This window comes from Manis javanica, chromosome 1, assembly GCF_040802235.1.
Source record: "Manis javanica isolate MJ-LG chromosome 1, MJ_LKY, whole genome shotgun sequence".
Lineage (NCBI taxonomy): Eukaryota > Metazoa > Chordata > Mammalia > Pholidota > Manidae > Manis > Manis javanica.
The window spans coordinates 22,685,132-22,697,557 of NC_133156.1; the positions used below are offsets into that span (position 1 = coordinate 22,685,132).

The 12,426-nt window shown below is 42.0% G+C and overlaps 1 protein-coding gene across 2 annotated transcripts in view; it reads left to right on the forward strand.

Moving 5' to 3' along the window:
* Window positions 1–12,426, forward strand: part of INTS6 (integrator complex subunit 6) — an 80,110-nt gene that overhangs the window by 42,676 nt on the left and 25,008 nt on the right. For both annotated transcript variants that reach the window (XM_037011664.2, XM_073230050.1), the window contains exon 6: window positions 8,792–8,975. In XM_037011664.2, coding sequence (XP_036867559.1) covers window positions 8,792–8,975 — 184 coding nt within the window. The remainder of the gene's footprint in view (window positions 1–8,791; window positions 8,976–12,426) is intronic.

The following is a 12,426-nucleotide window of genomic DNA, read 5'->3' on the forward strand; positions in this document are numbered from 1 at the left end:
ATTGATGACTTAGTGTGGGAGTGGCTTTAGCGGAGTGAAGTGCCTGGGGAATGACTAGCAGATAATTCCTCAGCCTTCCTCTGTATTTTCTCTAAACTTCACCCCAAATAGGTACTGCTTTTCCTGAATCTGTCTTTCCATGAATGCTGTTCCTCTGTCTCCCGCATATTAAAATCTTACCCATCCTTAAAGGCTTTCTTAAAATCTTCGATTTTCCTCCTTCTTAATACTTTACTCTCCATCAGTTCTGAATTTCAATTTAGTTTTATATCCCAGTATTTGTGTTTCATGTTTTTGATCACGATCTTCACTCTGCGTGTGCCCCAACCTGAGAAGGGTCTAGATTCTCAGTTAACTTCATTCTTGTGATGAACGGAGGTGCCCCTTCTTCTGTGAGGCTTCCATGGCTCAGCCGCAGATGCCCCCCCATTCCTCCACACGTCACGTGTGCTGTGCCGTGGTGTGCGCTGTAGCACTCCACACTTACTGCCGATGTGCTCTTGAAGGTGGGGACCTGGGGTCTGACATGTCACCTTTCATCAGGCAGTTCCTTTCTGACAGCGTGATGGGTGGGTGATGCACACTCGCAAGTGCTGCAGTGAGACGGGCACTCCGCTGACGCTGTGCTCGGCCAGTCAGTGCTGTAGATCCCAGGGAGGCGTGATGGTTTGGTGTTGTGAGGTAGAACCTTTTTGCAAGAAATAGTCTGTGGTCATGGTCTTTGTATCTCTGAAGAAGGCACGAGTCTGTAAGGTCACATTCTGTGTGGGCCTCAGGGGAGGTAAGTGTGCAAATTCTCATCGTGAGTGTTGCACACGGGGCTGGATGGGGGAGTCATGTCTCAGCATATGGAAAGGCTTCTCCGCGTGCTGCCCCGGCGTCAGGCAGGCTTTACAGCTTGTATCTCTGGGGGCACGTATAAGGGCCTTCGACGTTAGCTGCTTCTGTACCCGGGGACAGAGCCACGCTCGCAGCTCTGGAGGTGAGACTGCCCAGTTCTTTGACCCTTTGCAGACGGTACCACGGGTGTGTGTGTGTCTGCACATGTCCACGCCTGTATGTGTGCGGGGTGGGGTCCTTGACAGCAGGATGCAGGTGTGTGTGCTCGGGTTGCGGACCCCCGTCTACCCCTCTGGTCTGTGCACCTCCTTCAGGCTGCGCACTGGGAGCGACCTCAGGTCTCCGTCACTTGATGAGACGAGAGCCAGGGCTCCTCCCGCGCTGGGGGGTGAGCGGCCGGTGCACAGGCCCTTCCAGCTGGGGGTGGGAGCGCAGCCGTCCAAGGGCGTGTGACTGGGATCGCCCCAGTGGGGGAGCCGTGCTGCGGCTCGGGCAGCTCGGTGGGACCGTCATCCAGGGGCCGGTGGGGTTTTATGCCAGGAGAAATCTATTTGGTTCCTGAATTACAGATGCGTTTAAAAATTAATTTCTTTTATCTTTTTTCACTGTGCTGACTTTTACTTATTTTTTACATTCTGCACATTAAAAAATAGTAAGAGGCTGCTAAAACAGCTCAAGTCGTGCTTCTCTGGCTTGGTGTAATCCTTAGCTAAATTCTGAGATAATGCCATGCTTATGGTAGGTACTCAGTGAGTAAGTAACTAAATTAAAATTTAAGGTGAGCGTTAGTCCAGTCTTAGCAAAGTCATGAATAATTAGGATCTGAACCATCTGCCCCCTTTCTTTTTATACCTATGGAGAAATCATTCTTAATTCTTTATAAAGAAGTTCAAGACGTTTCACTCAGAGGTGAAAGGGTGGAAAGATAGATCTCCAAAGGAAAGAAGGAAAATGGGAGTCTCCTGAAATACACCCTGGAGCTACACTTCCTGTCAGCTACCCAGATGATTCTGAAAGCTAGAGTCACCGGAAGACCGCAGTGGTATTCAAGTAAAGGTTGACTTCGGATACACGCTCTTTTTCTTTGCTTATTAGTCCATTAGACTGAAGCTTTTTACCAAGTGTGATGTTATAAAGACCAATAATGTCATACTTATGGGAAAATTATCATATTACTGAGTTACACATGGTTTATCCAATTCTTAGAATTTGGGGTCCCCTTGGATGCTCTGAACTTGGTTACAAGCAGGGCTTTCTGGTATGTATTCTTCAAACAGATGTCTCCTGGCACACAGTCTTACATTACAGCTCGGCTCTGCGTTAGGCTGATAGTGGCGCCTGCCCCACCGGTCCACTGTAAACATTTCATGAAGAGCTTGGGATGGTGCTGGGCACATAGCAACTGCTCATTATGCTGGCTGCTGTTGCTGGTCATTTCTGCTGCTGCTGCCCGTGTGTTTGAGAGTTGAGAGAGAGCAGCAAGAGGGAGAAGGTATCTCTTTTTCCATCAGATGAGAGAGTGACTGGGGGAAAAGCATTGCACTGTGCTTTATAAAACATAATTAGTGGCTTAGAATCACTAGATTGATTCAAAAACATGATTTAACGTTCTTCTAAAAGTGATTATTTTTATAATTAAGTTTTTCTCTTTTCCATTTAATAGACTTAGTTTCTTTTTAATACTGATATCGTAACACTTTTTTTTTTTTAATGGCAGATTGCAGTTCCAGTAACGGTTAAGCAGGTTAATGCAGCATTGCAGCGCGCAGCACCGGGGCCCAGGCGCCTGGGTGTGAATTCTGTTTACTCAGCATCTGGTGCAGAGCTTCCAGCAAGGAGCCGAGACTCTTGCCTCAGTTCTTGCCATTTGCAAAGAGGAATTCTGATCGTGCCCGTCTCACTTGTTTGTTTTGTGGATTAAATGAATTAATAGACATAAAGGGTTTAGAATAATGTCTGCCATGTAATAGTAACTACTATGTAATTGTCTTTAATGACTTAATTTTTTTAGCATCATCACCTTAGACACTAATATCTTGCTAGCCAATACCATGACTTTCCATTTTCTTCTTTCTGTTTGTTAGCTTATCCTTAAACATGTTACAGATTCCACGGGGACCATGATCCCTTTCTTCGGAGCTCATCAAGTAGTGGGGCCATATTTTATTGTGCATCTTTAGATCCCCAGCACCTAGACATGCTTGATATTTGGTAGGTGCATACAAAATAAATGAGTGAAAGCATGCATAATTTTCAGGAAATATTCTACCCTCTTGCAGTATATTTTAATAACTGATAAAGTAGAACTCTGTCAGAATCCTTATAAATGTCTGCGCTTTGGGGTTAGTGATATATCTATCTAATCTGTCTTTTATTTAGTTAAGGAATGTATGAAGTTTTCTTGTCTTTAATTTTATATAAAATTAAAATAATGACACAAGCAGTATAGATAATTATTGAGGAAATAACTTACTGGCTTTTGACAATTAATATATCCTAATTATCTTGGATAAGAATAAGTGATAAAATATTTCTGCCATATTGGCTTAGTTTTGTTCTTTTTTTTTGTGAATTTAAAAAAATTTCTGGATGAAACAACATTGCAGATAGGTAAGGCATCTTTTCCTTTGTTCTCCTAGTCAGTGTTTCTTCCCTCCGGCGTCCCCACCCTGGAAGCAAACATTACGTGATGAATTTGTTGTGTAGCCTTCCCGCTCATGTTTTCTTACTTTTACAAAATGTGCATGTTATACATAAAAAAAACTACCGTAAGTAATTATTTAACAATGTATATGGGTGCTATTCTCTGTATATCATTTTGTGTCTTGCCTTTTTCTTCTAATACTGGTTTTAATCCAGAAATAGACTTAACACTTGTATATAGTCCCCCAATATAGGAAAAAAAGGTGACATTTCAGAGCCACAGAGGAAGGATGGTTTTTTCAATTAATGGTGTTTTGTCAGTTGGATATCCATTTGAGGGAAAAACCTACCTTCACCCATGTCTCATGTAACACACAATTCCAGATGTATTTCAGGTTTAAATGTAAGTGGTAAAACAATGAAAGTTTAGAAGAAAACATAAAAGGATAATTTTATGTTTTGAGGACACACAATACTAACATGAAAGAAAAAAATAATATTAAGATAACATTCTGTTTATCAAGAAATATCACTGAAATAATGAGAGAGTCACAGAGTGGGAGAAGGTTTACCCAGCAAAGCACTTATCTGGAACATACTCCTTCAAATTCATAAAAACCAGGTGACTCGGTCTTTAAAAAAGTAGGCAGGAGACTTAACAGGCGCTTCACGAAAGAGTGCAGTGAAGTGGCCAAGAAACGTATGAGAGGGGTTCAGCTTCCACAGATACCGAGGCAACGAAAATCCCACCGAGGCACCACTGCACACACACCAAAATGGCTAAAATGAAGAAGACAGCCGATAAGGCGAGGGTGTTCAGAGCAGCTCGTCCTTGCACACAGCAGTGGGAGTATGAATTGGTACAGCTGCTGGGGAGCTGATAGCATCGGATAAAAGTAAATGTGTCAAGTGCACGTACATGTGCTGTAGAGATGTGAACTGTGATTTCATAGTCATGCTAGAAACAACCCAAACGCCTAACAATAAAAACTGGATAAATTATAGTATGTCCACACAAACACACGCATTAAATGACAATGGGGATGAGTAATCTACACTTACTTGCAACAGTATGGATGAATCTCACTTCCATAATATGGAATGAAAGAGGCCATAAACCAGAGACCCTACTCTATGATTCCGTGTATATAAAGTTCCAAATCAGGCAAAACTAATCAGTTGGAGAGAGGTAGTGACTGGAGGGGACATAAATTAGTAAGGTTCTGTTTCTTGATGTGAGTGCTAGTTCCATGAGAGCACTCAGCTTGTGAAAACCCATTTATCTGCACGTTCTTGATTCACGCTCTCTTACGGGTGTGTGACTATATGTGCGTTAGACTATCTAAAAAATACGCTATCCTTGAAAACGTTTTGAGATCTATTGATGTTGGATATTAGAGATGCAGTTCATTCATTTCAGCTCTGGTTTGTGAACAGATCACAGCTCACCGATTCCCTTGGTAGTTTCCAGTTTTCCTCTGCTTCAAATACTGCTAGAGACAGTGCTCTTTTCCACCGCTTCTTGTGAGTGCAGATGGGCATCTGGAGGTGGCACTGTGGGGCCCCCGGGCGTGCCCATTCTCTGTACCGGATAGCATCACCTCCAGGCACTGCTCTGTGGCAGTGTTGAAGAGCGCACGTTGCTGTGTGTGCTAGTCACTGTGCGGTATTGCAGACTCATGTTTTGCTAATGTGATATGTGTGAAATGGCATCTCACTGGTATTTTAATTTGTATTATCTCATGATTAATGTATTTAAGCATCATTCCACAGACTTACAGGCTCTATGGATGTCCTCTTTTTGTTTTCTTTGCCCATCTTTCACTTTGGGAATTCCCTTCATATTTATTGCACATTTTTCTGATGGTTAATTTTGTATTTTTCTACTTGATTTATGTGCAATTGCTTTGATTCTCAAAGTTCATATACTCAGAAAGACCTCTCTGTGATTTTAAGACATTGCTGGAATTTCAACTGTAGATTTTAGATTTGGAGAAATTCAGCCCTCCGAAGAATACTTCTCCTCCAGGCTTTTATCTTTTCCCTGTCCCTGTTGCCTGCCTATTTCACTAACGCATTTCAGCTACGGGGGATTTTTTTTCCCTTTGTTGGTGATAAGAGAGAATGGTAGTGATACGGGGAAGGAGAAATAATAATAAGTAGAAAAATGAATAAAAATTGGACAAGTTTATAAAATTGATATAGCTGCATGTGAAGTATGCTTGTGACCCTTCTTGGTTTTTTGTTTGTTTTATTTGAAATACGTTCTGGATCTAGTATTTTATGCCAAAGGTATACTATTTTGAAATACATAATATTTCATTGTTTATTGTCTCCATTGTAGATGCTTATCATTCCCTGATTAGTGTTGTGTGTGTGTAGTTGGGGTCCCCCACCGCCATGCCCCCAACTTCACATGAGGCTGTGCCCTGCCTGTGCCCACTGGAATCCCAGACAGTCCCACACGTCTGTTACCCCGGCAGCTGCGCTAACAGTGAGACCCTTTCCACCGGTGCCGCTGGCGCCTTGATGTTTCTGTGATCTTATAAAGTGACCAGGCTCCTTCCTGGTGGTCGTGCTTCCCAAGCACAAAGATGGTTGGCCTGGAGCAAAGGCCGTGAAGGGACCCCGCTTGCGTTCTCCCCTCTGGCAGGCCGTGCCCAGGGCGGCAAGGGCTGGAGGTCCTGAGCTGGCAAGCTGCCCCCAGCCTCTGAGGCCAGAGAGCCTTCCTCCGAGAACACTCCGGCCCGGGCCTCTTCAGCATCCCCGCCGCCTCCCGCCTCTGGCCTCTGGCCTGTGCTGGCAGCGGGGTCGGCGCCGGAGGGGGGGCGCTGCTCCAGGAGCCTTGCGGCCTTTCGGGAGAGGCGTCAGGTCAGCAGGGCTCCGCTGGGAGCTCTTAGAACAGAATTTTTTTTAAAAAATGGTTTAATGTAAGTCAGTGAAGAAATTTAAGTCTTAAGTCGGTGTGGGAAGACTTCAGGCCTTAATTTATCAAGTTCATGACTCTGAGGTGAGAAATAGAAAGGCTGTAAACAGTACAATTACATCTTGGATTATGACAAAATAAACTGATGGGTAATTAGAAGTGATAATTTTAAAGTGTGTTCTATGTTTTAAGGAAACTCCAATATTCGTATAAATGAGTCCCCTAGTATGGTGATCCTGGGCTTTATTGTTACTTTGAAAAATTTTGTAAGTGATAAGGATTTTTATTTTCCTAAGCACCATATCATCATATGTAAAAATATTAATAATTCCAGTAACATCTTAATTTTCTCAGTTGTCTCAAAAGTCTTTGCTTTTGATTGATTTGTCTCAAATTCCTTAACAGTTCCCCCAACCCTCCCCATTCCCCACTCTTTCCTTTTTCATGCCATTGATTTATTGGAGAAACCAGTCATCTGTCCTAAAGGACAGGGTGTCCCGCACTCTGGATTTGGCTGTTGCTCCCTTGCGGTGGACGTGATCCTGTGTCCCCAGCGTCCCTGTAAACTGGTCCGAGGACTGAAGGCCGATTCGGCCCAGGTCCAGCCTCCCCCCACTTCCCTTCCTCTTTCCTCTTGCTGTCTGGGCTTCCTGTTCTGCCGGGAGACCCACTCCCCCTGGTTGCCCCAGGTCATTCAGTTGAGCCAAGATCGATGTGCGGGTTCTTTTAATAATCCTGTTCTGTTGGCACAAAGGTGCCAATTCGGATCACCTTAAAGCTTTTTAAAGTTTTTCAGGATCTCTTTTTTTTAATTGAAGTATTGTTGATGTATGATCTTATATGGGTTTCAGATGGACAGCACAGTGGTTCAGCAGTTACTCATATTATTAAACCGTCACCCCCACTAGTGTGGTTACTGTCTGCAGGGTGTCACAGAATCTTTGGCTATATTCTCCATGCTGCACTACCATCCCCATGACCAACTTATATTGTGACTGAGAATTTTTGTGCCCCTTTACCCCCTTCATACTCCCCCTGACCCACCCCAGTCCCTCCCCCTTGGTACCCACTATCCCTAATCAGTGTCTGTGAGTCTAATGCTGTTTTGTTCCTTCTGTTTTGCTTTGTTTTTATATTCCACAAATAAGTGAAGTTATATGGTATTTGTCTTTCTCTGCCTGGCTTTTTTCACTGAGTGTAATACCCTCTAAGTCCATGTTGTTGCAAATGGAAGGATTTCTTTCCTTTTATGGCTAAATAGTATTCCACTGTGTGTATGTACCACATTTTTTTATCCATTCATCTGTTAACAGACACGTAGATTGCTTCCATATCTTGGCTATTGCAAATAGGGTGGTGATAAATATAGGGGTGCATATGTTTTTTTGAATCAGGGATTTTATTTTCTTCGGGTAAATTCCATAAGTGGAATTACTGGATTGAATGATATTTCTATTTTTAGTTTGTTGAGGAACCTCCATACTGCTTTCCACAGTGGTTGCCCCAATTTACATTCCCACCAACAGTGCAGGAGGGTCCCCCTTTCTTCATATCCTCTCTAGCATGTTATTTCTCATCTTTTGAGTGGTGGCCATTCAGACTAGTGTGAGGTGATACCTCATTGTGGGTTTGATTTGCATTTCCCTGAGGATTAGCGATATGGAGCATCTTTTCGTGTGCCTGTTGGCCATCTGTATTTCTTCAAGGTTCTTAAGGATCTTAGATTCTGATTTAGCAGGTCTGATTGGGATGGGGAGAGACATCTATTTAAAAACACACTGTAAAAAAAATCTAAAAACTCTCAGCTGTTACTCAGATGTGGTAAGAATCGTTACCTTTAACACATTTAATATGTAAATAGAGTGCCAAAATTAACTTTAATTCAAATGCTTTGGGAACATATGTTTCGTCTAAAATGAAGCCTATTTAAAATTACTAACTGTGGAGGTGTTTGAGGTTCTGTGGTAAAATAGGAGGGGGACTGACTTGGACCAGGAGACTAAAACATTTATTCTCTCTGAGACACATTTTTTTAAAATCCAGAAAATTGGAATATTAAGGTATTTATCATAGTGTTGTTTTAATGATTAAATGAAATGATTTATTTGGAAGCAGTCCAACACCTGTTGGATAGTTGAATTGAAACCTGGAAAGCAGTAAAGAGAAGGATCATTTTCAGCTGAGGTCTTCAGAGTAAAGCCTGAGACAATCGATGTGATCATATCTCGTGCGGTTCTAGCTGTACCTGCGCAAGCTTTTTGTTCTTGAGCTTGTTTTTGAGTAATAGATTTGTGATGTCGTTTTAATGTAAGTATAATTAATGTGGCTTTTGGGGAAAAAGAGTGTGCAGAGAGTCTTACTGGTTTCCCCCGTTACTTTCAGCTCCATTTACCTCTTACCTCCCCTCTGCCCGGGAGTGAGCTGACCAAGGAGCCTTTCCGCTGGGACCAGAGGCTCTTCGCGTTGGTGCTGCGGCTGCCGGGCACCGCTTCGGGGGACCCAGAGCCCTTGGCCGGCGTGCCTCTCGACGACTCTGCCATCACGCCCATGTGCGAGGTGACAGGCGGTAAGTTTCTGTGCGCAGTAGTTCATCTGTGAGTGACTGAAAGCAGCCCGAGTGTTTTCAAAGGTACTTTCAAAAACTGTGTTTTTGCTTAACAACCTGGTATTAGGAGGTAGCAGACATGTATGGTTTTAAAACTACACTGATGAAGGCTCGTGATCTGATTTGAGTAGCATGAGTACTATTGGACCTGATAAAGAATGGTCATATTTTTCTACTCATACAGAAAATGCTGGTATTTGAAGTTAAAGTTTCTTTCTTATCTAGAAATCTTACCAATGATTTGCGAGCGCCGTAGAATTATTTTCTGTGATACATGTTTTGAGAACATCTCATTATCTATTAATGCCTGGTTAAGCACAGTTTTTCCCAGAGGCAGAGAGGACACTAGCTAGGCTGTATAGGTCAGAGGAAACATGCATTGTGGACTTAGCCAGCTGGTCCAAGTAGTCAGCAGCTAAGTGGATAGTAATGATGCTTTTGAAACAGTGTGCAGTAGACAGTCAATGTCCATAATGGGGATCGGCTGACGGGCTGGTCAGGTTCACGTGGGTGTGTACTGAGTGCCTGCTCTGTGCCAAGCACTGTTCCAAGCTTAGAGCTTCAGTAGCGACTATGCATCTTGTGTCTGCGTACCACTGTTTCACCTGTGCCAGGGGCTGTGACTGTCTCAGACACAGTTGTTGCTCTATTAGGAGTCCATTGTTGCCAGCCACGTCAGTTAGGAAAAGCATAAGGTCTAGTTAGTATTTTAGGGGCCTTTCTTCTAAAATTCTGTGGGGTTTAGAAATCTGCAAAAGTCACAGAGTATCGTCCACAGTATGTGATATGGGTAAGTTAGGAAGCTGCTATCCACATTATTATATGTTCCTGTTTTATAGAAGTCCTTCCTGGTGAACTCTAATGCCTTCGTAATTTAATTTACAAAAGAAAAAAAAGGTTTATTCATATATTTTTAAAGCGAGCACCTTTCTATCATTTAAATTTGAAAATTCACTAACAATTCCCTGTGCATAGATACTGTTTTTAGTGAAAACACTAATTGTTTCTGTGGGCAGATGCACATTTTTATGGAAATTTTAATTTTCAGCCTTGAACTGACCCACTTGTTAAAATCCTGATATTTTTTTTTTTAATTCTAGGATTTTTAACAGATTGAAGAAGGGCTTTGAGGCTATAATTTAAACATTTTCACATTGGAAATTCCTTACTTTCTTGGTTTGAACTTAAGAATTATGAAGAAGTTAATGAGACTGTATGTACTATAAGTTTTTTCTTCTAGAATCAAGAATATTTATATCAACAATACTTGAATATTGTTGATTCAAGTATTCAAAGAAAAGAATACTCACTGTGTGGAATGAACTGAGTAGTGAAATCAGAGAGGGTCTAAAGAGACCCGGGTCATCACAGCAGTCAGTGTTCCTGCCTCTGGGCAGTGTACTATGCCAGCTCTTCTGTTTAGTCTTTGTAACATCTCTAGAGCCCAAGATTCCAAAGTCACCCTTAGGAGTATCTTTTGGGGACCCGGATACTTTACTTGACTAAGAAATCAGGAAGCTTTCCACGCACACACCCCGAGTCCCCCCTGATGCGTGTACGTGCTGCTTTTCATGTTCATGCAAGCAAAACGGGAAGGTGCCTTTATGCCGCACACCTGTTCATCTGTCTAAGTGATGTGTCTTCTTTATTTCAGAAGAATGTTTGCTAAGGAAAGTCTTGAGGATAAAACGACAGAAAAGTAGAAAGAACAGAAAAGCTAACTGAACTGGTATTGCATGACCCAAATACATAGTCATTGCTGACGGTTCACGTGTGTTTCTGAACTTAATGATTAGAACAGTGTGTGTACATTTTTCTCAGTATAGACTGATTTTTTGCTAAGGAAAAATTGGAATTCGCCTGTGTTGCCAGAATAATTAATATTTTGTTAGAATTTCTATGTATACTTTCTAATAAATTGTATAACTGTCATTGCATGTATTTTTCTTTTCTTACCAGTTACTTAATTACCACATAATTAATGAGTATCAGATAGTTAATAAGTAACCCCTCTATATAACTGTTCGTACGCTGGGAATACAGCAGGAACAACAGACAGAAAGCTTACGTTTTTGGACTGACAGATAAATCATGTAAAGTGAATAAATAATACTATTTTAGGGAGTGCTATTTTACTGTGAAGAATAGTAGGGCAGGAATGTAGAGAGGTACTTGAGGCAGAGCATTAAGTAACCTGGGGAAGTCTTCTGAGAGGGTGACTTTTTTTTTTTTTTTCGAGAGGTCATCTTTCATATTTATTGATCAAATGGTTGTTAACAACAATAAAATTCTGTATAGGGGAGTCAATGCTCAATGCACAATCATTAATCCACCCCCAGCCTAATTCTCGTCAGTCTCCAATCTTCTGAAGCATAACGAACAAGTTCTTACATGAACAAATTCTTACGTAGTGAATAAGTTCTTACATGGTGAACAGTACAAGAGCATTCATCACAGAAACTTTTGGTTTTGATCACTCATTATGAACTATAAACAGTCAGGTCAAATATGAATATTCATTTGATTTTTATACTTGATTTATATGTGAATCCCACATTTCTCCCTTTATTATTATTGTTAGAGGGTGACTTTTTTTTAACCATAAACGTAAAGGATATACTTGCCCCAGTTTGACTCAATTTACAATATTGCTTATCTTTAGAGATTCTTCTACTTGTCTAAGGAAGTAAATAAAATACTCTTTTGCAAAGTATATTTGCGTATCTCTAACCTTGAAATTAAAGTCACTTGTTTGAATAGTTATGAGAACAGCCCTGATTTGGTCTTAAAAATATTAACCTTTTAAAAATTACTGTTACAGCATGTTCATCGATGCTCTATTTTTTTAATGAAGATGTAATTATACATTATGCACATACGTGGGTTTTCCATATTCAGCATGATGATTCGACATTTGTCTCTGTTGTGAAACGGTCACCAAGGAAGCGTAGTTCACTTTGAGCGGAGACGTGAATGATGGAGTAAACCGTGCAAAGACGCAGGCAGAGGAAGTGGTAAAGGAAGGAACATGCCTTCCTTTTTGGAGCGACGGGAGTGATACAGCAGGAGCTTACACAGGAAACAGAGGGTAACAGGTGGGCTTAGAGAGACAGGAAAGGGCCACATATGGAGAGGAGCCTTTGGGCCATATGAAATGATTTCTATTTTCCAAGTGTGATGAGAAACCATTGAAAGGCTTTTTATAGGAGTTGGCATCTGGTTTCTATGCCTGAAAGGTCACTCCAGCTGATGAGAATTACTGTAAAGTGGCAAGAATCGGAAGCAGAGCGACTAGTGAGCGATGAGAGTGCTTCTGGGTCTGGAGGTGGTGGGAGGCACCCTGGTGCGGAGGAGAAGCAGGGGCGACGGTGCTGAGGGAGAAGGCGGCAAGGCTGGGTCCCGCCTGACTCAT